Source organism: Chiloscyllium plagiosum, chromosome 25 (assembly GCF_004010195.1).
Source record: "Chiloscyllium plagiosum isolate BGI_BamShark_2017 chromosome 25, ASM401019v2, whole genome shotgun sequence".
NCBI classification, from domain to species: domain Eukaryota; kingdom Metazoa; phylum Chordata; class Chondrichthyes; order Orectolobiformes; family Hemiscylliidae; genus Chiloscyllium; species Chiloscyllium plagiosum.
In genome coordinates, this window is record NC_057734.1 from 26,633,534 (window position 1) to 26,656,256 (window position 22,723).

General features: G+C 38.3%; 1 protein-coding gene across 2 annotated transcripts in view; it reads left to right on the forward strand.

The window, feature by feature from the left end:
- kntc1 (kinetochore associated 1) overlaps positions 1 to 22,723 on the forward strand; it is a 148,561-nt gene that overhangs the window by 21,517 nt on the left and 104,321 nt on the right. For both annotated transcript variants that reach the window (XM_043715769.1, XM_043715770.1), the window contains exons 7-20: positions 3,062 to 3,096; positions 3,196 to 3,303; positions 8,465 to 8,555; positions 13,619 to 13,671; positions 13,759 to 13,871; positions 16,292 to 16,346; positions 16,607 to 16,705; positions 17,274 to 17,317; positions 17,492 to 17,557; positions 19,117 to 19,192; positions 21,660 to 21,785; positions 21,877 to 21,966; positions 22,046 to 22,111; positions 22,204 to 22,265. In XM_043715769.1, the coding sequence (XP_043571704.1) occupies positions 3,062 to 3,096; positions 3,196 to 3,303; positions 8,465 to 8,555; positions 13,619 to 13,671; positions 13,759 to 13,871; positions 16,292 to 16,346; positions 16,607 to 16,705; positions 17,274 to 17,317; positions 17,492 to 17,557; positions 19,117 to 19,192; positions 21,660 to 21,785; positions 21,877 to 21,966; positions 22,046 to 22,111; positions 22,204 to 22,265 (1,084 nt within the window). The remainder of the gene's footprint in view (positions 1 to 3,061; positions 3,097 to 3,195; positions 3,304 to 8,464; positions 8,556 to 13,618; positions 13,672 to 13,758; positions 13,872 to 16,291; positions 16,347 to 16,606; positions 16,706 to 17,273; positions 17,318 to 17,491; positions 17,558 to 19,116; positions 19,193 to 21,659; positions 21,786 to 21,876; positions 21,967 to 22,045; positions 22,112 to 22,203; positions 22,266 to 22,723) is intronic.

Sequence of the window (22,723 nt, forward strand, 5' to 3'; positions counted from 1 at the left end):
ATGGAGGTCAATACCAGCATGGCCACTCCAGTGGTTGCAGAACTAGTCTTTAATAAAATTTGCTTTGGACTCAAACCCTTAAGTTTGTACAAGACCTTGCCTAGGCTGAGAACCTCCACAGGGGAACCTTTGCAGATTTAAGGTACAACTTCATTTCTGCTGGTTCATTTACCACTGATTTGTACTAAAGGGCTCTGGGCCAAACCTTGATGGGTGAAATTAGTTGAGAGAAATTCGTCAAGCTTGGCTCAATATTTTTCAATTTGAAAATGGCTGCTTGAGTGAAGTCCCAATAAAATACGCAGATTCATCCAGGAAGGTCTAGGGACTCTCAAAAGGAGCCAAGGCCACCTTGCATGTTGACCAAGAAGCAATTTTTCAATTCTGCAAGACTCTCCCAATGCCATTTGCCCTCAGGCAAAAATAGAGGCAATACGGTTAGAAAGTTGGAAAGTGAAAGAATTACACCAATGCAATTTGCGGAATGGGCAGTACTGAAGTCTGGCGGGAAGGAGCGGTTTGCCTTTGAGGCAATTTTAAATAAACATTAAATCACGTTTTGCATCTGGATAAGTACCCAATTCCCCAGATAGATGATTTATATGTATAGCTGGCAGGGGGGGCTCTCCTTCACGAAGCTGGACATACGCTAAGCTAATTTGTAATTGCAGTTGGATGAGGATTCCCAGAAGTATGTTGCAGTTAATACCTCTAAGGGTTTGTACCAATGTACAAGGCTGCCATGTGGGCTATTAAATTTTTCAGTGGAAAATGGAGAACATTTTGCAAGGACTATCTCAGGTCGCCATTTATTTAGATGACGTGTTAATAACAGGGAATACTAATAAGGAACACTTAGAGAATGTGGACATAGTCCTTAGATGTTTTTCTGAAGTGGGCATATCCCGAAGAAGGTTAAATGTGTGCTCCAGGCCCTCCAAGTGACCTACTTGGGCTACAGAGTTGACAAGACTGGGTTACACCTGTTGGAAGATTAATTGAGGGCAATCAAAGGTGCCCGACTCCCAAGTCTGTTCAGGAGCTTAAGTCATTTCTTGCAAAAGGGAATCTGAGTATTTCCTAAAGTTGAATGGGATTCGACACATAAGGACAACTTCATACCATCCATCATCCAATGGTCTGGTAGAAAGAGCAGTCCAAACATTGAAGGCAACCACAACCTCACTAGATATCAAATTGTCATCATTGTTATTGGATTACAGAACCAACCCACATGCAACTGGAGTGAAATCTCTAGTAGAGTTGAATCTCATCTTCACAGATCTGTGGGAAGAGAGCAGGAGAGGAGGTGGATGAAATGGCAACAGGAACGCCGATACTGGACCCAGGGGTCGAGCCAACAAGAGAGACAGTTTGTGACGGGGAATTTGGTGTAAGAACTAAGGAGGTGGCCCTGCATGGGTTAAAGGTGTAGTTGACATAAGGTTGGGATCAGTGATGTATAAGGTTTGGGTCAGTGCAATGGTCTTTAACAAGCACGTGGACCATCTGAAACCATGAACTCTTAAATGGCATGGGAGCAAAATGTGTTCTGACCTCAGAACAGTCAGAAAGGCTGCAAAGACCCTTAGGTTCACCCTACAGGTAAGCATGTGGCTTCTGAAATCGAGATGAACATCACAGATGCCTTTGGTAGCAGAAGAAGAGTGAATTCCTACTAAGGCATTCCTGGCACAAAAGATGAGCTTGTGTGCGTTACATCCTGGCCGTATCAGATGCTGATCAGAAGAATCTGATCCGATGCTAAAATGCCCCAGGAGGCTCTCCAAGAAAAAAAGACTGGCCTATGTCCTTGGACTCAGAGAGGGATGTAGTGATTGTAACAAGATTAGCCAGCTGAACATCAAGATAAAAGTTCCCTAATTGGAATGGATTTATGGCCCCAATCAGGGAGACCTGGCTGGCAGACAGAAAGAGGAGTGAGAGATTGACACTGGATGTAGACTCTGATGAGTCTGTGCCAGAGGCAAGGACTTTTCATGTATAAATAAAGGATGACTTCATGACAGGATTCTGGTCTCTGAGGAATGATTTCGTTAAGGTTGTACATTTGTAAATCTTTCCTTCTCATATTTTTCCTGACTCTTCAAAAGTAATAGCTATAGTAGAAACTGATAAAATTGAAAGCAATGCTTCTAGAGACCCCATCTGCCTGACTGCAGACAAGCTGAGCTATACATTAAATTTGTTTTGATTGTTAAGAATTGTTTTCACAGTATGGTGAACATATTTCTGAGCATTTTAATTTCTTCTTCATAATCTATTTTGGAAAATGCAAGTATTCATTGTTTTAAATGAAATAGAGCGCAAGTAAAGAGAAGTTCTGTACTGTTCTTTAGACCTGAAGCCCTGCTCCAAACCTTGCAGCCTATGAGCAACATTCTGTTATCATACTGTTGCCATTCTCTCCATACACTCCATGCCTCCTCCAATAAGTCTTGAGATGCACTTCCACCAATAAGCCCTTCCCAAATGTTTGGACATCACTTTTATATTGGAAATGCATAAATGGAAGGTGAAGGTGAGGGAGAAAGAAAGAATGAGTATGCCTGATAGTTTTGAAGGACTCTGGGTAAGTTAGAGGGGATGGTGAAATGATAATGTGGTGATAGATACATCTGCAGCTGTGCCCCATATTCTTCTGTCCTATTCTTTTCTTCCCTTCCCCGCACCATTCCTATGTTCCCAGAATTCTGAACTGGGGAATTCATGTTTGGTCACTCTGTGAATGAATGGTTGCCCCGTACTCCTGACCCCATAACTCTCAATTCTTCCAGATGGTGAGAATTTATTTAGCAATCCTTTTGAACCCTGGAATCTTATTCAAATTGTTCCTCATATTTGACTACCAAACTCTTGCCACCATATCTTGGGTTTTCTACCCAATGTTCTTGTATACCTTGGGTTTCCATGTGTGCTTGTGAATCATTGTTCATCATAATATTGTTAGAGATTAGATCTACTGACTCATTTGATCTGCTACTGATATGATATTTCTGTTTCATTAATTATTTGTCATTTGTGTTTTTTTTTCTTACAGCAATTGAGATAATGGACTTTGATACAACAAAAGCAGTAAGACCTCAAGACTTTTAAATGCTATAATGCTACCTCTTAATATGGCAGGAAAGTCTATGATGGCAGTAGTTTTAAAATTTGTTTTTTACTCTTTAGCTAAAGGAACAGATCAAGATCAAATATGTTCACACTGAGGATAAACACACAGATGGCTGTAACCATGCAGTGATTGACAGTTTCAAAAATGTGAAACTGCTAGTTGGGGTAAGTTGTTCCTTGCATAAATTTTGCAAATGATTTGCCATTGTTTACAAAATCTAAATCATGATTTTTTTTAATACTAGTATTGAGAATTGCGTTTTTAACTGCTGAAATGTGTGTCAAACCGCTCCCAATTAACTTGCCTAGTACGGGTATGTTCTGTGCAAATGAGATGGGTTCAATATGTAGTTATAAGGATACAATAGTATTCGTAGGTAATTCAGGGTTTATAACACAATTTTAACAATTTAACAATTAAAATGGAGTCTTGATTGATCTGATTTGTTTTGTTAAGAGCACTGTTTATGTGTTTTTTTATGGATATAATGTCTAAAGCACCAATTCTTGATTATTGAAATAGACTTCCAGTTCTTACATTAAGTTTGTGGACAATTGAAGTTGCTATGCACTTCTGAATTTGAATGAGAGCCCTATTATTTAAAAGCACTGTACTATTGGACTTTGGCAAGGGTTCTCCAAATCATGCACTGTAACTGTGATGGAAGATCTGCAGATATTCTTTGTACCATTTGTCTGGTGGTTTTGCATTATTAAAAGCAAATGGTTAAAACTCCACAGATGTTTAACCATTTTGGTTTACAAAGTTGGAGTACTTAAGTGATTAAGTGTGAAGGATTTATGCTAACCAAAAGGCATCTTTTATACATCAGGAATGTAACAATGCTGCTCCTTTAACAAAGTTATTCTGTCCTTGTTTTTTTTGAGGGTTTGTAAAGGTAGAGGTGCTGAAATGTCTGTATTGACCAATTTAACAATGGCTAACAGATGTTGCCTACGTCAACAATCAGAAAAAGGCTTTCAGTTTTTTTTTCTCTTTCCCCTGCTTTTAATCGTAATTCAAACTGTTTCATTTCTCTTTCTCTTTCTTTTTTCTTTTGCCTTTAACACAAGCTGCTTCATTTTAAATTGAATTTTAGCTATCTCAAGATTCCGATGGCGATTCCAGCAAATTTAAATGCTGAGGTATTGCTGTTATTATCTCTTCTTACCTACAAAGGTAACACCAACTCCAGCTTGACTGCCAATTCCTGTAGCTTTGCCTTGTTCACCTTTTGTAAAACCCCCAAAGTCACTTCTTCCACTACTAGAAAACTTTTAATGACTGAAAGAGCCATTACTACACCAAGCACTATTTAAACCAATCAAATTCAATAGCCGGAACAAAAGACACTAACACCTAGCACTCGCTGCCTTTGAGTCCAACAACCAAAATTGGAATTATAGAACAAATCCTGCAAGGAGCCCCCAATCTGTTATGGACCAGACCAGACCTCTTCAAAACATTTTTAAAATGGGTAACCCAGAACCTAACTTTTCTAGTACTTTTAAGCAGGTCAATATTCCAGGAGCATTGCAGCTGGCCAAACTACTTGGTTTTAAACAAAACATAATTTATTACACACAAACAAAAGAAAACCAAATTTAGAATAACATAACTAGTTGAAAACCCAACCAACACGAAAATGCAATTTAACAAACCCTTGCCAAAGTCCAATTTCCTGCAGCATCCCATAAACACACCCCTTGGCAAAAAGGTAAATTTAAAGACAGGTTCTTATAGGAGGGAAATGTCAGTGAGTGAGGATCAGCATGGAACTGTTTCTTTGGGTCCCCAGCTAAAACTAACTCAAAACTAGAATCAACCCTGAACTGGGAGAACTGGCCACTCCCTTTTCATAGTATGAGTATTTTAAGAAATAACCTGAAAGCCTTTTCTGAATGTTGACTGAGACAGCATCTGTTAGCCATTAAAATAGTCAGTTCAGAAATTTCATCACCTTTGCCTTTACAACTCCTTTCAAAAATAAAATCAAGGACAGAATAACCTTGATAAAGGAGCAGCATCACCACAGGAGCAGAAAAGAATTTCAGGAGAGACAGTTTGTGTTGAATGTTCTGATTAATGAGAATACCTTTTCGATTTGCCTACATATAGACTTTGCTGGCTAATTCCAACTTAAGATTTTTATTTAATAAATTAAAAACTAGTGATTTTTGCAAGGTTTGTGAAGGTTTGTAGCTCAGGTTGAGGTTTAGGGTGTAGCTTTGCTCGTTGAGCTGTAGGTTTGATATCCAGACGTTTCATTACCTGGCTAGGTAACATCATCAGTGGCGACCTCCAAGTGAAGCGAAGCTGTTATCTCCTGCTTTCTATTTATATCTTTCTCCTGGATGGGGTTCCTGGGGTTTGTGGTGAATGTCATTTCTTGTTCGTTTTCTGAGGGGTTGATAGCTGGTATCTAGATCTATGTGATTGTTTATGGCGTTGTGGTTGGAGTGCCAGGCCTCTAGGAATTCTCTGGCATGTCTTTGCTTAGCCTGTCCCAGGATAGATGTGTTGTCCCAGTCGAATTGGTGTTTTTTTTCATCCGTGTGTAGGGCTACGAGGGAGAGAGGATCGTGTCTTTTTGTGGCTAGCTGGTATTAGTGTATCCTAGTGGCTAACTTTCTTCCTGTTTGTCCTACGTAGTGTTTCTGGCGGTCCTTGCATGGAATTTTGTAGATGACGTTGGTTTTGTCCATGGGTTGTACTGGGTCTTTTAAGTTTGTTAGTTTTTGTTTGAGAGAGTTGGCGGGTTTGTGTGCTACTAGGATTCCGAGGGGTCTTCGTAGTCTGGCTGTCATTTCTGAAACTTCCTTGATGTATGGTAAGGTGGTTAGGGTTTCTGGCTGTGTTTGGTCTGCTTGTCGTGGTTTGTTCTTGTGGAACCTGTGGACTGTACTTTTTGAGTATCCGTTCTTCTTGAATACGTTGTATCGCTGGTTCTCCTCTGTTTTCCGAAGTTCGTCTGTGCTGCAGTGTGATGTGGCTCATTAGAATAGTGTTCTGATACAGCTTCGTTTGTGTGTGTGTTTGTATGGTTGCTGGTGTAGTTAAGTATTTGGTCAGTGAATTTGCCAGAGAATTCCTAGAGACCTGGCACTTCAACCACAACGTCATAAACAAACACATAGATCTAGATACCATCTATCCACCCCTCAGAAAACGAACAGGAAATGACATCAACACAAACCCGAGGAACCCCATCCAGGACAAACATAGAAATAGAAAGCAGGAGACAACAGCTTTGCTTCACTTGGAGATCGCCACTGATGATGTTACCTAGCCAGGTAATGAAACGTCTGGATATCAAACCTACAGCTCAGCGAGCGAAGCTACACCCCAAAAACTAGTGAATAATTTGTACGGTTTCTCAGAATGTTGAAGTGTTCGTATAACTGGTTTTTTTGGTATCTATATTTCTTTAAAAATAGAAAAGTTCAATTTTTTTCTGTTTTGCAATGCAAAGGCACAGCACCTGAATATGTTCCCAGAGTGCACTTGCTACTGTGAAACAAAATGCTTGGGCTGATAAGTGGCAAGTAACATTTGTGCGGCACAAAAGGCGATCTCCAATAAGACACAGTCTAACTACAATCCCTAGGCATTCATTGGTGTCACCATCACTGAATCCCCCACTATCAAAATCCTTGTGTTTACCATTGACCAGAAATTCAACTGGACTCTCAACATAACCACTGTGGCTACAAGAGGGAATGCGATAACCTCGTGGTATTATTGCTGGACTGTTAATCCATAGATCTAACTAATGTTCTGGGGACTGGGGTTTGAATCACATCATGGCAGATAGTTGAATTTGAATTCAATAAACATCTGGAACTAAGAGTCTAATGATGACCATGAATTCAATATCGATTGTCGGAAAAACACATCTGGTTCACAAATATCCTTTAAGGAAGGAAACTGTCGCCCTTACCTAGTCTGGCTTATATGTCACACAGTACAGCAATATGGTTGACAGTTAACTGCTTTCCAGGCAATTAGGAATGTCCATTTATGCTGGCTTAACTAGTGATGCCCTCATCCCATGAGTGAATAAAAAAAGCAAGTCAGAGGCTAGGAATACTGTAACAAGTAACACAACTCCTGACTCCCGAAAATGTTGCCATCTGTGTGATGGAATGGTCCCCACTTCCCTAGATGAGTGCAGTTCCAACAACACTCAAGAAGCTTGACACCATCCAGGACAAAGCAGCCTGCTTGATTGGCACTACAACCACAAGCATCCACTCCCTGCACCACCGATGTTCAGCAGCAGTATGTAATATCAATAAGATTTACTGAAGATTCTAAGACAGCACCTTCCAAACCCACCATCGCTTCCATCTAGAAGGACAAGGGGAGCAGATACATGATAATACTACCACCTGCAAGTTCCCCTCCAAGTCACTCACTATCCTGACTTGGAAATATCTTGTCATTCCTTCACTGTCGCTGGATCAAAATCTTGGAATTCTCTTCCTCAAGAGCATGTGAGTCCACCTACATCATGTGGACTCCAGCAGTTCAAGGTGGTAGCTCACCACCACCTTTTTGAGCGCAATTAAGAATGGGCAAAAAATGCTGGACAGCCAGTGACTCCCACACTGCACACAAATGAATAAAAAAGTTAATGCCATCTGTGTAAGAGAAATGTATACACGAATAAGTTGTATCCATTTTATTGTTTATTTACTTTTTCTGTTTTGTAGTTTTGTAATAACATGCTTTTATGTCTCCACTTGGGTATATCACAATGATAGGGTGTTTCTCCCTCTTGAATTAGTAGGCTAATTGATACAATTGCCAAAATATTGGGCAGGTTGCCAGCAGGGAGATGACCAACTGCTTCTTTCACTTCAGGATCATTTCTGCTCCTTTCGGCTTTTCTGCTGTTCATCCAGCAGCCTGGTTCTTTGAAGTTATTCTGCTCAGTAGCTGCTGGCCTTTCGCTGGCAACTTCAGGCAGGGTGGGACGTTGTTATTGTGGGGAATTATTGACTGAGAAACCTGCTGCTTCATCAACTTGTGTGTCTAATTGGCACTTTATCTGGTGAGCTTTTTTATTGATTGGATATGGGCGTGTCTCACCTGCTCCCAAGCGTGTGCAAAATAAAGTGGAAATCATGCCCAATTTAACAGAAATTAATGTACGCCATATGCAAAAGAGTGTATGTTATGTAAGACATGCCCTTGTAATCTCAAGCATAGTTCTTGTATTATCAAGGCAACATTGTTTGAATTTATTATTTTTGTTACCCTAGTTAATAAAACTGTTCAAAAGAGAGAAACTATTTTGTTCACATTCTTATTATATTATAGGGCACAGGTGACTACATACTATCAACATGGAACATAACTGCGCTGAAAGATCTAGAAGTCAACAATATGATTGACTCATCCATACTGAAAGGTAAATGTGAAATTTGAACATTGAGAATCATCAGTTCAGCAAATCTTTGTTACGATTGCTTTGTGATAACATTTACAGGCCCTTTATATTATGCAACCCATTATTTGTGGAGGTTGCTGCTGGTCCCGGACATTCTGATGCCTTGTTCTTCAGTTTCTTTGCACCTTCATTGTACTGTGGCAACAATAACCCCTGTTGTAGCTGAATCCTTAGATTCATTGGACTATGGCCAATCTGAAGCATTTCAGAAACAAAATAGATCTGTAGTAATGGATGTAGTTAGCATTTGTATTTCAGACAAATGATTGTTTTGCATAGACCTCAGTATTGTGGTATTTGGAGCAATTCAAAAAGGAGAGCCTGTACATGGACCTTTTAACATAAAGGACGGTGGGCGGCATGGTGGCACAGTGGTTAGCACTGCTGCCTCACAGCGCCAGAGACCCAGGTTCAATTCCCACCTCAGGCAACTGTCTGTGTGGAGTTTGCACATTCTCCCTGTGTCCGGTTTCCTCCCACAGTCCAAAAATATGCAGGTTAGGTGAATTGGCCATGCTAAATTGCCCGTAGTGTTAGGTAAAGGGGTAAATGTAGGGGAATGGGTCTGGGTGGGTTGCTCTTCGGAGGGTTGGTGTGGACTTGTTGGGCAAAAGGGCCTGTGTCCACACTGTAAGTAATCTAATCTAATCGAATCGAAAGGACCTTATTTCGAAGTATGTAGCATAAGCCATGTCAAGCAAATACAGTAAGAGATTGGAAGTCCAACAGGATTACTGAAATCTTTGCTCTGTCCTTTCTCTCATCCCAATCCCACTCTCCCAACCCCAATCCCACTTCCCCAACATCACCGGAAAAAGGCAGTATTGCTTATCAGAGTATGTTATTACTTATAGTTCAGAGTGAGAGGATATCTGTTCTGTACCCTTGTGTGGCCTGCAAGACCTTTGATGCTGGTTGTGAATTATGACATTGAGGTGAAATGTTTAACGCAAGTACTTCTGCTTCCTAGACATGTCTGTAATCAATTTGTAATATCTTCAACTTGGTAAAGGTTGCTTTTGGCCTGGATTCGTATTTGACATGCAGTGAAAAAAATATGTGGTTCATGTCTGGAATTCTGTGTTTATAGATGTCTTAAACTGTTGCCCTTGAAGGACCTCATACCACTTACAAGTAGAGTCTGCTTCTTCAACAGTAACACTTTCATTTAAGTGTTCGTTTCCCCACATTGCCGAAGCTGAGCCCTGGTTTTAAGCTTAGTTATATCAAACAGAATGATGCACTTTTTCCTTCGAAGCAAGGTGACCAATGATTAGCACCCAGTCATTTGTGCCTTCAAATGTACTGTCATCTCCCACTTAATGTTGCGTTCCCCCCACCATTATTGTCGCCTCTGCATCTCAGCATGCTGCTTCCAATCCCCACCAGTATGCTGCCTCTAACTTGCACACCACATCAGTGGCCCTGATTAACTCCTCCTCCCCTCTACTTTCAGTGAACAAACCTGCAGGACTGCCTGTTGCCACCCCTGTGACCAACCTGGAAAGCGAGTCGGTGCTGATCTCTGTTCACTCCTTAACTAATTGGATGGGATTTCCTGAATTGGTTGTACTGGACATACAGGACTAACACACCCAAACCCCTGAATTGAGATTAGATGATGCCTTTGTTAGATTGTGGCCGAATTCCTTCATGACACTCTCCCTTAAATTGACTGAGATATGACCATTTGGTTGAAGTTCATTCAATGTGTTTGCCAGGGCTGCTGGGAATTGTCATTACCTAGTTAGAATTCATAGGTACAACCAATATTTCAAAACAAACTGAATACATTTCTAGAATGCATAACTTGAGGTAGTAGTGTAGCGATGAACAGTTTCATGTAGACCAGAGGGAAGTCTGTGTGCAGAGAGTATTTAAAATTTCCCATTGATAAATATGGTGACAAAGTGAACTGCTGATATGATGAATATCAGTATATTCAGTGTCCCAGATCAGATGGGACACTTGGTCCACTTTCAAAGTGTTTCCAGATGTGTACTGTGCAGAGTGACCCATATCACATTGTCACCTCACTCTTCATGTTCGAACAGTCTAACAATACATGTTATGTACTACTTGTTATGACATGAAGACAGACAGCTGAACCAAATCAGCTTTTCTACCTTTTAAAGTAGCAATACAGTAAAATTAAAATCTTCAAACATCATCAAAATTGACCCCAGCAGTTCCTAACTCGACTTTTTAAAATAACCAATCGCAAACTCTGCGATTCTCAAGACCGGTTTGTAGCTTAAAAGACTTAACAGGTTAATGACAATAAATTACTTTTAATAATGCAATATAAAATAACAAAGTAATACATTTGATGTCAGTGTTTAAATTTAATTACTTTTGTTTTCAGCCCCATTCCCACAAAAGACAAACAAAAAAACAATTAAATGATAAAGAAAATATCAAAACCAGCCAAGCTGATTAGATGGTTTTCATGACGCTTTGTTCCACAGAGATTTATGATTATTTCTTGGTTGATTTTCTGAAGTTGTCAATGGCCACTTTTTTAAGTTCACTTAGAAGAAGTCAGTGACACTTATGAGTTAGTTTCTATTCTCTGAACTTCCAATAACTGAGTTTAGGTGTAGAGTTTTCCGATATTCATGCCATCACATCAGCAGCCAAACTCTTACTTCCAGAAAACAGCCCAAAACCCAGTTCAAATCTTTGCTCTCTTCTTGTCAAATTGACTGTTTCCCCACAAGTCCAATTACCCCAGTCAACATCTGCCATCTGCTTGTACATAAAGTCTCTTACAGACTTTTGGAACCAATTCTCAGGTACTGACCTCATTAATGGCCAGCGTCTGATATCTGTTTAAACTTACTGCTCTAATGTCGAAGCATCTGCTGAACCTTTCGATCAATATCCAATCTGCACTTAACTCTAGGCCTGGCATCTCAACACACCACAGATTGTTTGTTCTGCTTCTTTTTAAAATAAGCTGCTGCCCACAGTTCAAAGGTCATTTTCAGCTCACAGTTTCAGTCCACAGTTCCAAAACAAAATTGATAAAAGAATAAAAATAATGAAAAATCAGCAAGGGTTCTAACATATTAAATAGGTGATCATTAAGTGTTAAGCAAATAAAGCAAGATATTTTGGAATTCAATGTACAGTTCTTATTACAATATTATTAAATGGAAAGGGTGCAGAAAAGATTTATGAGGATGTTACCGAGACTGAAGAATTTGGTTTATAAGGAGGGGCTGGATAGTCTGGGACTTTTTTCCCTGGAGTGTAAGAGGTTGAGGGGTGACCTTTATAGAGGTTTATAAAATCAAGAGGTGTGAAGATAAGGTGAATAGCAAAGTTCCTTTCCCTGGATAGGGGAATTCAAAACTAGAGGGCATAGTTCTAAGATGGGAGGGGAAAGATTTAAAAGGGACTGAGAGGCAACTTTTTCACACAGGTAATTGTACATACATGGGATGAACTGACCAAGGAAGTGGTACATGCAGGTGTAGTAACAACATTTAAAAGATATTTGGACAGATACATGAATAGCAAAGGTTTAGAGGGAAATGGCCCAAACACTGGCAAATGGGACTAGTTTTGGGAACCTGGTCGGCATGGTTGAGTTGAATCGAAGGGTCTGTTTCCATGCTGTGTGACTAAAAGACCTCCATATTTTTAGGAAGCATTATATTCAGAAACCGTACCTTGAGGACCATGAACAATTTCTTTGGAAGTATATTTCTTTGGAGCAATCAAAAAGTCTATTATTTGCATCCACTCATTTAATTTGAGAAATTTGGCTTATATCCACCAACAGGAAAATCCACATCAACATCTGTATCTTTAAACATCCATTCTAATGTTGGAAAATGATCAAACTTCCTCATAAGTTCCACTCCTTTGACTAATCTTGCGGTATTGATTTTTTTTCACTAAAGAAGCATCTAGTTCATTCACTGGGTCCTCAGTAGACCCCTTAAGTAGTTCTTGTTAAACCAACTGGTGGAACTCAAATTAGGATGTATCTGACTTCTAAGACATGACCGGAAATAAAGGGTGATAGTTTGGTTAGTGTACTTTTATAATTCAGTTTAAGATCTGCACGTGAATTACGCTACTGCTGTATACATTCTTCAATTTGAAACTACAGTGCATAGATTGAAATCTGTCAATATATCCTCACAGTCTGAGGGTACAGGATAAGGCATTAAGGACTGTGATGAGAATCTTTTTCCCTCAGATTGGTGAGCCAGTGGAGTTCTTTGTTACAAAAAACAGTTGATGTCAAAACATTAGAAGTTTTCAAGGAATTAGTTCTTCGGCCTAAAGGGATCAAAGCATATGGAACAAAAGGGGAAACAGGGCACAGAGTTGGAAGATCAGCCATGATCATATTGAACAATAAAGCAGGCTCAATCGCTGAATGGCCTACTCCCATTTCTATTTTCTATGTTTCTAATATGATTACAACTATGTTCTCGCTCAAGCACTAAATCTTACTAATGTTTTTGAACATAATCACTCTTAGACTATTTGGTATAATCTGTAAATTTAAACTTGCCAATTTTTCTTTCACAATCAAATTTGGCAGTGTATAACTTGAAGACATGAATAAAAAGTGCTCTCTTCGGACCAGTTAGTGTACCTTTGTTCCAAATGTATCAAAGTTACTCGTGTTTCAGTAATATGAACTTCTTTGTCCAAGCATATCACAACACCAACCCCCGCACCCCCCATTCCTATACTCTTTTATGAGTGATGGTCATTGCTTTGTGGAAATGCTGATCTGAAGACTTTTAATAATCAAAACTAATTTTTTGCTCCAACCTAATTTGAACACTGACTATTTAACACCAGAAAAAGGTCAGATTTAAGTAAGCAGTTTAGAAATTGAGAAAAGTGGACTGTTCGATCATTTGACAGGATTGAAATGGCTGGACCTCGTTTTGTCCAACATTTCAGTTTGCAGAGCAGGAAGGGAAACACCTTTCATTGAAAATGTACATGTACCATTCATTAAGAATACATAATCTGTATGTTTTTAATTTTAGGTGTGAAGAAATGTCAAATTGTTGGGAGTGCAATATTTATCTTGGATGATACTGTAAGTTCAGCTCTTTTTTTTATGACAGAATTTAAAAGAAAAAATAATCACTGAAACATTCTAACTTGCTTTCACTTTTCGGTTCAGAATTGTCTCAGTATGTGGGATGCATATGCTTTTGTTATGGTCTGGTACTGGCCATCAGTTCACATCCAGGATTTCTTGCTGACTGCAGAGGGAGATTCTTCTGCCATGAACAAGTAAGAGAAGTTTTGAAATGTTATAATAAAACAGCCCTTTCTTCTTTTATAATTTTAGTTATTCACATTAATTTGACAATTTGCTTTGATTGTTTACTTTCCATGGAAAAGGGATTTACATTTAGTCAATTTAGCCAGAAAATTTAAGGAAGAATTAAAAACCTCCAACAGATTAAAAAGTACTTATTTTCAACAATATCTTGATTAGATCAGTTTAAGTGCAAGTGAAATGAATTGGGAATGAAATTGAATTGTGTGAAAAATTGGACTTCATGAAGCACTCACTTTTTCTATTCATTTCCATTCACAGCATTTTGGCAAGAATTCTGCTGATATAAAACAGTGGGCTGACTCTTAAGTTTTTAATTGGCTAACTGTCAGTGTTGTTGAGGATTTCTGTCTGTGAGGGTTGGGTCATTTTTTAACTGCATCTTACAAAATTTGCCTCATTAACTACTGATACCAATCCTATTGTGCCCCCACATTTGATTTTAGCTCCATTCTACCAATTGATTTACTTTGAACAACTTACCATTATCAGGATATCCTGGAATTGTTTGTCATCTCTGTACTGGCACCATCTTTTAAAAAGCCATTATGAACCTGGATTGAAATGACTGGACCTCATTTTGTCCAACATTTCAGTTTGCAGAGCAGGAGGGGATACATCTTTCACTGCAAATTTACATGTGCCATTCATTAAGAATACATAATCTGTATTCCTAGAACATTACAGTGTTCATAGAATATTACAGGCCCTTCAGCCCTCGATGTTGTGCTGCCGTGTGAACCCAATCTGAAGCCCATCTAATCTATACTATTCCATTCGCATCTATATACCTATCCAATGACCATTTACATGTCCATAAAGTTGGCTAGTCTACAACTGTTGCAGGCAGTACATTCCATACCACTACTACTCTCTGAGTAAAGAAACTCTGATGTCTGTCCTGTATCTATCATCCCTCAATTTGAAGCTATGCCCCCTCATCCTAGTCATTACCATCCGAGTGAACAGGCTCTCACTGTCCTCCCAATGTAACTCTTTGATTATCTTATGTCTCAATTAAATCACCTCTCAACCTTCTTCTCTCTAACGAAAACATCCTCAAGTCCCTCAACCTTTCCTCATAAGACTTTTCCTCCATACCAGACAACATCCTAGTGAATCTCCTGTGAACCCTTTTCAAAGCTTCCACATCCTTCCTATAATGCGGTGACCAGAACTGCATGCAATATTCCAAGTGTGGCTGCACCAGAGTTTTGTATAGCTGCAGCATGACCCCATGGCTCCAAAACCTGATCCCTCTACTAATAAAAGCTAATACACCGTATACCTTCTTATCAGCCCTATCAACCTGGATGGCATCTTTAAGGGATCTGTGCATATGGATACCGAGGTCTCTCTGCTCATCTACACTACCAATCTACACTTACCATTAGCCCAGTACTCTGCATTCCTGTTACAACTTCCAAAGTGAATCACCTCACACTTTTCTGCATTAAACTCAGTTTGCCACCTCTTGGCCCAGCTCTGCAGCTTATCTATGTCCCTCTGTAATGTTGATAGTCCAGAGCAGCCCTGCACAGTTCCTGACATTTTCCCCCACCAAATATGGTAGAGAAGTGAAAATTGGCATTCAGCTTTGCTGTCAGGACCAAGGACCTCAAAATCCTGCTTAACTGGGTGTTTCAGAGGCAGGGAGTCCTCTTTCCACCAACCAGGAGAGGAGGCCAGAACACCAGGCGACAGCTTGCCTAGTCCAAGTTAATGCACTCTCAGCCATCTGGAGGAATTGGTTGTGAGAAAGTGATCGGTGGGGCTGATTGGTTTGGGAGTCAGTAGGAACGTGATGAGCTAGCTATCCACCATGTTTGTGTGTCTTCGCCTCTTTTTAAAAAAAAACCACCAGGTAGCGGGCAATAAAATCCATTCTATATAATTCAGTTCCATAGAAACTCTTCTGCAGCATGTTTGTTTATTATCTGCACATAAATAATGTATTAATTTTCTGTTTCCTGTCTATGGCAAGTTGTGCATTCCATCCATTCAATCTATCATTTGGAGGGGAACCTTCAGGTGCAGAGACTCCAAGCTCGAGAGTTCGCTGCTTACACCCCTTTCGGCTTTGTGGCCACCCAAAAGTTCATGTGTAGCCCAAGCACAAATTGACTCTTTTTGTTGAATGGCCACACAACATAAAATATAAGGACCAAATGCTTGAATGAAATGCACACAACAGTAAAATGCCCTCCAATCCTTAACTTCGCTCTTTTCTTAAAGCCCATCCTTTTTGATCAGCTTGCAGTATTGAATATTTTTTCCTCACTTCTTCTCTGTTAAAGGTGTTACTAATAAATGGAAGTTACTGTTGGCGGAGAAGCAATCAGTTATAATTATTAATTTTGTCTCCTCATAGACAAGGGAATGCAAACCTGAAACTTGTAGCTCTGACAACTTCACTGAATAAACAGGTAATTTTTTTTTTCCCAGTTACAGACCGGTTCTCCTTATGAATTATTGTTTCTATTGAGCAAAGCTGTAAACTTACTGGAATTAAATTTTCCAAATCTGTTTAGTAGGATTTTTTTATGTTCAGAAAGTTAGAGTTTTCAAACTAGAGTTAATTTTAAGGTTTAGTGCAAAGTATTTGTTTTCTCTTGGCTCTGGTAGATGGGTATAATAAGCCATTAATAATGTATAAAGTAGACTAATCTCTGATTTTTTTTCACAGATGAGAAATATTATGGTGTATTCATTTCCCACAATGAAGCTACTATACTCTCTAGAAGTAGCAGATATTGCAGCTCTGGTTCAAACTGATATTGGTCAGGTAGGAGATAATTGTATACACATTTTTGATGATCTGGAAATACTTGTTCACTTTTTGAAATAAATCCTAATAAAATAGTATCTTACTTTGAGAAATTTTAAATTATTACCTTCTAAATGATTAAAATTACAGTTTAATAACAACATGAGAAAGAATAATAGTGAAATTGTTCAGGCAGTTGAGTTTTTATTATTTGAAGGCATAATTAGCAGACATTTTGTAAAATGATTTATAGTACTATTAACATTTTTGCAATTATAATGCCATAGACTTTTATTATATGTTTAGAAATAGCTTCTTTAGCTGTGACATTATAAATTAATATTGGAATTAAATTGTGTTGGCATTGCTAAACTTTTGTGGAGAGAAGCCCTATTTTTTTCTTCATTTGCTTCCCTGCCTTTCTTCTACATAGCCAATGGAGCTGAGATCCAGATTCAGTGATGTGACAAATTCACATTTGTGTCTTGCCATGCAATGACTCAATTCATTTCAGCATCCATAATTATTTACCTAAAATCTATTCAGTTATTGCTTTGCTAACTCACTTGTACTGTTTCTGATACAGGATTCAATATATATTTTGGAAGGAGTTTCTGAAAATCAGAAAAGGTATAATAAATTAACTGCTAAAAACATTGGAAGTGTTTCATGCTGTATTACATTTACATATTATCAATTGAACAAAAATATTTGCATTGTAATTTTTAAAAATATTTTATTCCATTGTATTTTAAACTTCATTATTAAATCTAGTTAGTTAATTCATGTTTTCTTGACTCGCAGTTCACTTAATGGAGTCATTTCTACAATAGCCATGAGGTGCTTAACAGAAGCATTGCCAGAAAACAGGTAAAGAGTAAACTATACAAGCTTACTCATGTCACTCGTGTGAGAAATCACCTAAGTTGAATTTTCATTGTTGCAGTTATTTTGCTTACTTTTTCCATTACTAAACGGGTTCCATGATGCTGTTATTCTTCGGTCAAGGATATTTTAATTTTTCATGTTTACAATTTTCACTCATTCCTCACCTTCACATTATTAATCTTTGCCTTCTCTGCCCGCCCTTCACTTGCAGGACTTGCATGTACTTCCTTGTGTTTTGTCACTTTCTTGATTTTTAGAAATAAGATCTCTTCCTTTATGCTTTCCATTTTCTCTCTGCTCATTATTCTCTCTTTTGTATCCTTTTTCAAAGTCTGCTCCAAACATTATCTCGACTGAAACTACCTGAAGGTTTTACATCTTGTACTATTATAAAGACTCCAAACTATTTCATCAGATTTTGCAGCCTCATAAGATATAATCTGATATCTTCTGTGCCAGAATCCCCCGAACTGTTCTTTTTTTACCGTTGGGTGTAGATCATTCTTGACCTTGCCATTCTCGTCCACGTTACCTTTCAACTTCAAGATGCACTGCAGAAGTTAACCAAAGATTCTTAGACAGCACCTTCCAAGTCCGTGGCCACTTCTATCTGGAAGGTCGATCAACAGATACATGTAAATACTACCACTGGCAAGTTCCCCTCCAAGTCACTCTCCATCCTCCATCGCCATTCCTTCAGTGTAGATGGCTCAAAATCCTGGAACTGTGCCCCGAGCACCATTATTGATCTACCTACAGCACATAAATTGAGGCAATTCAAGATAGCAATTCACCATCACTTTTGCATGGAGACAGGCAATAAATGCTGGCCAACCAATGTCACCCACATTGTACATGTGAGTAAAATAAAACTTCAACCCCAACACACTTAATTATGTACCAGCTTCAGCATTTAACAGCTCCTCTTCTACACTCCCCTCTGCTGTTTGTGGATTCCTGGTCTATATTCCTACCATTTCAACTCTCTCTCTCACCTGAGTACTTCTCCATGCAAGCAAATGAGATACAGTTCTTGTCTGCTTATGTTCCCCATTTTCTGAGGAGGTGTTGGCATTTGGGATGTGAATCATTTGGAAGCTTGTGCTTATATACCAACCCTGTTTCACTGCTTTTTAGAGCTGATGGTCTCATGTTAGTTTATATTTAAAACCCAATTTTTTCACATTTTCTCTTTTTTTTTCATTATCTAATGTTATTCTTTCTTAGTCCTTCCATTTACTTTACTAATAGCACAGCCATTTCCTTTGAATTCTTAGACATTTTCAATCACTTATCAGAAATTCTATCAGGTAGTCTAGCAAATGTTGCACTAATTTCCATATTTGGTTTTATTTGCCCTGGTTCTACAACTGCTGCCTTTTTAGGTCTGTGGTTCATGCTTGAAATGTTGAACTCTCTGTTCTTGCCCCAAACCTTGATTGATCTGATCCGTCCTTAAGTCTTTTACTTGTTATTTTTTCCTTTTTGTTAATTAAATTGTGATTGGCTGTTGTGTTTTACATTTTGCAATCTGCTTCTAGACTAAGTCGCCTGCTTTATAAACACAAATTTGAGGAAGCGGAGAGATTTGCTATTCAATTTGCATTGGATGTTGAGGTAGGTTTCTGCCAATATGGATACCAAGTATAATATAAGCTCGGCTGAATTTCTGCATATGATATCCTGCCCACTAACTGAGGTCAAACCCAAATAATGGACATTTGGATCAAGCAAGTAATTACCTATGGGCCATATCCCTACTTGAGAAATAGACCAGGAAATAATTAAGTAAAAGCAAAACACTGCAGATTCTGGAGAACGGAAATAAAAACAAAATGCCCGGGAAATTGGTCTGTGGGGAGAGAAACACAACTGAATTTCTGAAGAAGAGTCACATTGGACATGGAATGTGAACATGTTTCTCTCTCTATAAATACAGCCAGAAAAAATATAAGTAGTTGCTTGGTAGTACAGAACTTGAATGTTGCTGTCAAGAAAAGCACACTGCTGAAGCTTTTCATCTTACACTCCTCAGAACAAGTGCAAGAATACCAAACTTTGAATGATTACAACAATTTAAACTACCGGAAAAATTGGTACTTGTTGCTGGGAAGTCAACTCTGATTGATTGATAGAGAGGTTCTCATGGAGAAAGCATTATGGAAGTATAACTGAGTCGATCTTGTGGTGCACTGAACTCCATAAAACCCAATGTGAATATTGACTAGTGAAAATGGCATGTACAGACAGGAACAGAGAAACCATTAATAGATTTTTCAATGCATATCTTGAGGAAAAAGTCACTGCTTGATCTCAAGTGAGTTTGAGAATGACAGTGTACATTAATACGTTTAAGGTGGTTCTTACAGATGCTGTAAAAATCCTTGCAGTTACTTAAAGAAAGATGCTGAAAGTATAATCTGTAAATTAGAACTATACATGGGACAGGAAGTAAGGTACCTGTTAGTCATGAAAATTCAAGAAAATACTTCATCAGTGCGAGTCCTTCCATGGCTACACCAGTTTTTTGGGTTTACACGATGTCATTAAAATTGAACTTCACTTGCAAGTTGCTAACCTCTAAGTTCTCTATGGTGCAGTGACACAGCCAAATATTAATGGCTTCATTCAGTGACATGTTTGTAAGTAAGCTTGTTGAAGTCTGTCAATGTTTTCTCCATTACTGTCTGCAGCAAGCCTCCTTTACCAGTTAGTATACACATTCAGATTCTTGTAGCTTCATGCAGTCTAAGACATGTCAGCATTTTTTAAAATCAGGCCCTGGCCATGTGCTAACTTTACAAGCTCACTGCATAAAGGAGTGCATGAAAGATATCCAGGATGACAATGATCAGATCATTGTTCATTGTGCAAGCTCGCTAAAGGCTTTTTCAACTTGAAACGTCCTCAGTCCATGTCAAATTACTCTGAAAAGGTAAAATATCTTAACATTTGAACAGTATATCAAGCAACCATTTTCATATTCTTACTGTATTCTTGAATCACCAAGTGGTATTTTTCACTAACAGGTTGTTACCATCAGTCCAAAGGTCTACCGTACAATTGAGCAATGTTGTTGTGCAGCTATTTCTCTACCAGTGTAATGCTAGTTATGTAGATAATGTAATCATTGGCTGATGAATCATATAACATATTCCTCTAGCTGTTAGTAAGAGGCAGATTACAAACTGGTTTCAGCCTGTGCTTGCAAAACCCAAAATAAAATATCTTCATTCCATGATTGGGCAACAATTGTTGAACACTCTGTAATGTTAAAAATCACACAACACCAGGTTATAGGCCAACAGGTTTAATTGGAAGCACATTAGCTTTCAGAGCGCTGCTCCTTCATCAGGTGATTTTTAACTTTGTACACCCCAGTCCAACATTGTCATCTCCAAATCATAACTCCTGAATGTGTTAACAACGATGCGAACAACCAATTTGAAATAACCAGTGACCCTTATAGCATGGCTCATTTATGCTTGCTGGTGTGACAGATATTCATATACAGGGACTACTTCTTTGTAAACCAAAGGAATTTGACCAAGTCTAATGGTTTTTTAGACTTACACATGGGACAAGAGCTTATAGTTCCTTTTTTGCATTCTTCATGGCAATTCCTTGATAACCAGAGTTGATTTGCCAACCAAGCAGTACCCTTTCCTCCTGTCTTAGATATTGTTCCGATGGTTTGAAATATGCCATTCTTGTAGCTGTCCTGATGAGTTCAAGACAAAACCTATGGCAATATGACTCTGTTGAGAAAAAAATAAAATGGAATAATGTGTAATCTTATTACTTGAAAGTTAAATCTAATGAAATGTTGAAGTAGCCAAGATATCATACATTTGTGCAGCTGTTGTCTTTCCATTCCTACCAGTCATATGCTTTCAGTTTTGCATTGTGTGCGCGAAAAATACAGTTGCCCAAATGTATGACTTTTGAACATTGGTATATATTTGAGTAATTGCTAATAATTTTAACAAATCAATCCTGCTTCAAAGTGTTGAATTCTAGTCTAGAAAGTGATACACTTACACTGAATTAAACTTTTGTCAATAAATGTTGAAACTTCTTTCAGCTTGTGTACAAAGTCAGGCTCAACATAGCTTTGGAGAACCTAGCCTCAAGTTCCTTGGAAGCTCCCAATCTATCAACATGGCAGAACACTGTTGATGAGGCAAAAGCAGATTTGCATAAAGTACAGGTATTAGTTTAAAAGATGCTGAGTTAAGTTAGCTTATATTTTATGTGTCTTCTGACTGACTGTCTTAAATTTATTTCTTTTCCCACCAAAGGATGATGAGTTTGTAGTGAAATATTGTCTGGATGTTCCTTGGCCAACTTTTGAAATAACTTTGGAAATGTTAAATTATGCCAAAAAGCGGGTGAGTTCTATTTCATGGCTCTTGGTTTTATTGTCCTTCCAAGAGACACATTATTGTTTAACTGAGAATATTTTTGTAGGTTCTAAAGAAAGAAGATAAGAAGTTTCTTGGTTTGTCTGAGAAGCAAGCTTTGTGGCTGGTCGAGGTATTTGTAATAAGACAATTCTACTGATTCCTTCATATTGATTTAGGAACATATTACAGATCACTTTGAAATTATTTTATCTATTGAATTAGATATTGAGAGCGGAAGCACGGCTTACTACTTTTCATGAAGCATATGGGCCTGGAAAGTTCAGGTTAGTCATTTTGTTGTTTTAGTTCTTCTCTCAATAAAAAAAGCTTGACGTTATATCTTACCTTTTAATGGAAAGACAGTTCAAGGTAGTTTAGTGATAATAGAACAGAGTGGGAGAATTTGGAAAAAAAATAACAAAAATTTGAATTGAAGAAATGAATTTTAAATGTTTTAAAGAAATACAGAAAGAAGACGAGTGAGTTCAAGTGGAGAGGCTGAGATGGTTGAATTATGTGGGAGTTACAAATCAGAAATTGACCAATCAACCCATTAGAACTGTTTTGGTGTTTGCCTTCTATGTATATAAATATTATATATTAATTTGTTCATGGGAGTACAAGGGAGGTATTTACTGCCCATCCCTAATTGCCCATTTGAGTTTAGAAGGCAATCAGTTGGTTCAACCAGGACACTAGAAGAATATTGGAATAAAATCAGGTTACGTCTGTGGAGAAAACA